At 38.8% G+C, this 5,491-nt stretch overlaps 1 protein-coding gene across 1 annotated transcript in view; it reads right to left on the minus strand.

The window, feature by feature from the left end:
* KCND2 (potassium voltage-gated channel subfamily D member 2) overlaps window positions 1-5,491 on the minus strand; it is a 637,468-nt gene that overhangs the window by 9,696 nt on the left and 622,281 nt on the right. The window contains exon 3 of the mRNA XM_007952812.2: window positions 610-705. Within this exon, the coding sequence (XP_007951003.1) occupies window positions 610-705 (96 nt within the window). The remainder of the gene's footprint in view (window positions 1-609; window positions 706-5,491) is intronic.

Raw genomic sequence — 5,491 nt, forward strand, 5'->3', positions numbered from 1 at the left:
GGATTTGAACCGCCAGCCATCTGGTTAGCAGGCAAGTATCTTAGCCACTACGCTACCAGAGCTCCCCAAAGAACATTAGGGAACATAAATAGTTTGAAATACAAACAAATTAGCTATTTGGGTTTTTGAGTGTTGGCTTTTCCCATGTTGACATGAGTCAGTGCAGATATAATACCACTCCATCATAAATGGGAATCTTGATTCATCGCCAATATCTTATAGCCTGGGTTCAAATCTGCTACTAATTAGCGAGTCCCTGGCTGGTCAAAGGGTTAATGTGCTCTGACACTAACGGAAAGGTTGAAGGTTTGAGTCCACTAGAGGTGTGTTGTTAGAAGGACCTGGCCACATACTGCCAAAAAATCGGTCACAGAAAACACTATGGAGCACAGTTTGACTCTTGTCACACAGGGTTCCGTGAGTTGGAACTGATTCCAGGGCAACCGGATCAGAGCCAGATGGGGTGCATAGGATGATCAAAAACACTTCTTTGGTTGTTTCAGTAGCCACTTGCATAATGAGCCGCGATGAAATTCTATGGTTAAGTAGAACTAAATCAACATCACATAGTACATTGAATATTTAAAAAGACAAAGGGCTTCATTGTACCTGTAGCTGATTACTGAGTAAGCCATTCCGTTTGCTCTGCATGTAAGCGTTTGCACTGCCACTTTTGGCTGCCCGGATCCTAGCGAGTCTGGCTTTCTGTTGAGGAGGAAAAAATCAAAGTCTGTTAATACTCATGGATTGTATTTCTTAAGTAGCACATACACTCTTGGGTAAGTCCTAATGTCAGCATATATATTTATAAATGTTTGTTAGGTTTTCACATGCAATTATTGATAATTTTTACTACTTTAAGGGACTTACTATAGTATTTCCTGGGAAGGAAGAAGGTTGGACAATCTACTTCAGTAGTGATAATGTCTGGGAACCCCAAGGAGGGGTCACTATGAGTCGGATCCCAGTCCATGGCAGTGAGTTTTTGTTGTTGTTGGTGGTGGTATTTTAGTATTTATCACAGAATCAACTAACTCCCTTTGAACTGGGTTATGCATTTAAGAATTGTAGTTAAAGTCTTTACAGTAAGATCAAGCTATTTGATTATTCCTTCTGTCAATTGAGTTAAGGGGAAAAAGGCAGTATTACTTTACTTATATTTTCACATCCCAATCTGAGCCCTTAATGAAATGAAGACCAGTAACCAGGGAAAGCAACTGTCAAGTCTTCCCTTTCATTTAAACTAATGTTCTTTTTTAAGATTAGTACCTAAGTCCCAGGAACCAATTGACTTTTTTTTTTTTTTTTCCTGCACCATCAAATATAAAATTTTGTTTTTGCAATTATCTTGTACAATTGGCCACTGTCCACTCATAGTGAACAATATGGGCTCTCTACAAAATCCTATTTTCTTTTTTAATCACTATTGGCAAAGGTTCACAGAGACCTGGTTGCACAGTGGTTAAAGCACTCAGCTGCTAACTACAAGGTTGCAGTTCAAACCCACCAGCTGCTCCGTGGAGAAAGATGTGACAGTCTGCTTCCATAAAGATTTACAGCCTTGGAAACTCTATGAGAAGTTCTACTCTATTTCATAGGTTCGCTATAAGTCTGAATTGAGTCTCCAGCAGTGGGGTTGGTGGCACAGACCCACACAACAGTATGCTTATCTGATTTCTATTTCACTCTAAAATTTGTTGAAATAAAGAATACATTAACTTATCCCAAGATATTTAAAGCATTATTACTTTTAAAGAATTTTGCATATAGAGAATGTCCTTCAACTGAGAAGGTTTAGAGTGGTTGTTTAAATTGTTCGCAGGTACAGGGAGACTGCTTCCATGGTATTACTGAGCACATGGGCTGTGGAGGCAGATTTCTAGTATTACATTGTGTTTTATAAGTGCTGCTGTGTATCTGGTTGGACTGTCATGGAAAAATCTAGTCTTCACTTCTTGGAGAGCACTATTTGGGTGACCATGATATATGTCTGACAAGTCTCTAGGTGCATGTAAAGAGGTAATTGGGATAGCTTTGACAAGAATTTTCTTGTAAACTTACCCAATAAATTCTCCTTGCTCCCTTTGTGAACAACCCAAATAAAAAGTCAATTTCAGTCTCTAGCCATAGAATATTATTTTTAATAAGATTTTTTTTTAAAACAACTACATTTTTTTAATAGAGGTGAATACATCCCCCATGAAAAAAATTTAATTGTACAATAGTATGTTTAAGTCAACTAAATCTTTCTTATATCATTGCTGATGTCAGATGGATCTTGGCTCAAAGCAAAGAATACCAGAAAGATGTTTACTTATGTTTTATTGACTATGCAAAGGCATTTGATTGTGTGAATCATAACAAATTATGGGTAACATTGAGAAAAATGGGAATTCCAGAACTCTTAATTGTACTCACGAGGAACCTGTACATAGACCAAGAAGCTGTTGTTTGAATAGAACAAGGGGACACTGCATGGTTCAAAATCAAGAAGGGAGTGCATCAGGGTTGTATACTTTCACTCTACTTATTTAATCTATATGATGAGCAAATAATTCTAGATGCTGGTCTATATGAAGAAGAACATGGCATCAGGATTAGAGGAAGAATCATTAACAACCTACAATACACTGACGGCACAACTCTGCTTGTTGAAAGTTAGGATAACTTGAAGCACTTATTGATGAAGATTAAAGAATACAGTCTGCAGTATGGATTACATCTCAATATAAAGAAAACAAAAATCCTCACAATTGCACCTATAAGCAGCATCACGATAAATAGAGATAAGATTGAAGTTTCCAAAGACTTCACATTGCTTGGTTCTACAACTGATGCCAATGGAAGCAGCAGTCAGAACATCAGACGATGTATAGCACTGGGCAAATCAACTACAAAGGACCTATTGCAAATGCTGAAGAGCAAAGATGTCTCCTTGAGGACTAAGGTGCGCCTGACACAACCCATGGTATTTTCAGTCGCCTCATATGCATGTGAGAGCTGGACAATAAATAAGAAAGACCGAAGAAGAGCTGATGCTTTTGAGTTGTGGTGCTGGTGAAGAATGCTGAGAGTACCATGGACTGCGAAAAGATTTAACAAATCTGTTAAAACAGTCGGAATGCTCATTGGAGGTGAGGATGGCTAGACTTCGTCTCACCTACTTTGGTCATGTTGTCAGAAGGGACCATTCCCTGGAGAAGGATGTGATGCTTGTTAAGGTGGACGATCAACAAAGGAGGGGAAGGCCCTCAACGAGATGGATTGACACAATGGCTGCAGTGATAGGCTCAAGTATAGCAAGGATCATGGAGCTGGCGCAGAACCAGGCAGTGTTTTGTTCTGTTGTGCATAGGGTCACTGAGTTGGAGTCAACTCAACGGCACCTAACAACCACAAGTCTTTCTTAGTTCTAAAGCTGCCCACTCTTACACCTCAGAGCCTACTTAACATTTATAGGCAATCTCGTCAGACATTTTTAAAGGACATTAAAGCAAATATAAATAAACTGAAATGTCATGTCATAATATATATATAATATATATATATAATATATATATATATATATGTTTACTCATTGGCAGAAGTGCTGTTCTGCACTTAGCTGTTTTCATGGATTATATCTTAGAACTCCTTCCATATTTACATGTATAGATCCATCCTATTTAGTTACAGATATGTAATATAACACTCATTTATATATATAAAAAGATATATAGATATAGATATATCTCTTTTTTTTGCTACTACAAGCAGTGCTGCCTGCTTTGAACATCATGGTGAGGTTATCTGCAAGACAAATTGTTGTTTTATTGCTGTTGTTGTTCTTAGGTGCCATGGAATCGTGTCTGACTCTTAGTGACCCTATGCACAGCAGAACGAAACACTGCCTGATCCTGCGCCAGCTCCATGATCCTTACTATATTTGAGTCCATTGTTGCAGCCACCTTGTCAGTCCATATCGTTGAATGCCTTCCCCTTTTTCACTGACCCCTGCACTTTACCAAGCATGACATTCTTCTCCAGGGAATGATCCCTTCTGACAACATGACCAAAGTAGGTGAGATGAAGTCTAGCCATTCTTGCTTCCAAGGAGCATTTCGGCTGCATGCCCTCCAGGACAGATCTGTTAGTTCTTTTAGCAGTCTTTCAGCATTCTTTGCCAGGACCACAACTCTACAGCTTCAACTCTTCTTCAGTCTTCCTTATTCATTGTCCAGCTCTCACATGTACATGAGGTGACTGAAAATATCATGGCTTGTGTCAGGTGCATATTAGTTTTCAAAGAGACATCTTTGCTTCTCAACACTTGAAAGAGGTCCTTTGCAGCTGACTTGCCCAGTGCTATACATCTTCTAATGACCTGACTGCTGCTTCTATTGCGTCAATTGTAGAACCAAGCAATGTGAAGTCTTTGACAACTTCAATCTTTTCTCCATTTATCATGATGCTGCTTATAGGTCCAGTTGTGAGGACTTTTGTTTTCTTTATATTGAGACGTAATCCATACTGCAGGCTGTATTCTTCAATCTTCATCAGTAAGTGTCTCAAGTCATCTTCACTTTTAGCAAGCAAAGTTGTGTCGTCAGCATATCGCAGGTTGTTAATGATTCTTCCTCCAATCTTGACGCCACATTCTTCTTCATATAGTCCAGCTTCTTGGGTTATTTGCTTAGCATATAGATTGAATAAGTATGGGGAAAGGATACAACACTGATGTATTCCCTTCTTGATTATAAACCATGCAGTGTTCCCTTGTTCTGTTCGAATGACAGCCTCCTGGTCAATGTACACATTCCTTATGAGTAAAATTAAGTGTTCTGGAATTCCCATTCTCCTCAATTTGTTATGACCCACACAATTAAATGCCTTTGCATAGTCAATAAAACACAAGTAAACATCTTTCTCGTATTCTTTGCCTTGAGCCTAGATCCATTTTATAGCAGCTATGATATCCCTTGTTCCACATCCTCTTCTGAATCCAGCTTGAACCTCTGGAAGTTCTCTGTCAGTATACTGCTGCAACCATTTTTTAATTATCTTCAGTAAGATGTTACTTGTGTGCAATTTTAATGATATTGTTAGATAATTTTCGCATTCTGTGGGATCACCTTTCTTTGGAATGGGTACAAATATGGATCTCTTCCAGTCAGTTGGCCAGGTAGCTGTCTTCCGAATTTCTTGGCATAACTGAGTGAGTGCCTTCAGTTGGGCATGTGTTTGTTGAAACATCTCAATAGGTCAGTCAATTCCTGGAGCCTTGTTCTTCAGCAGTTCCTTCAGTGCAACTTCAACTTCCTCCTTCAATACCATTGATTCTTGATCATATGCCACCTCCTGAAATGGATGAAGATCTACCAGTTCTTTTTGGTACAGTGACTCTGTGTATTTCTGCCATCTTCTCTTGATGTTTCCTGCATCATTCAATATTTTGCCCATAGAATCTTTCAATATTGCAACTTGAGGCTTTAATTTTTTCCTCAGTTCTTTC

Source organism: Orycteropus afer, unplaced genomic scaffold (assembly GCF_000298275.1).
Source record: "Orycteropus afer afer isolate SDZICR_OR568_19922 unplaced genomic scaffold, OryAfe1.0 scaffold00359, whole genome shotgun sequence".
NCBI classification, from domain to species: domain Eukaryota; kingdom Metazoa; phylum Chordata; class Mammalia; order Tubulidentata; family Orycteropodidae; genus Orycteropus; species Orycteropus afer.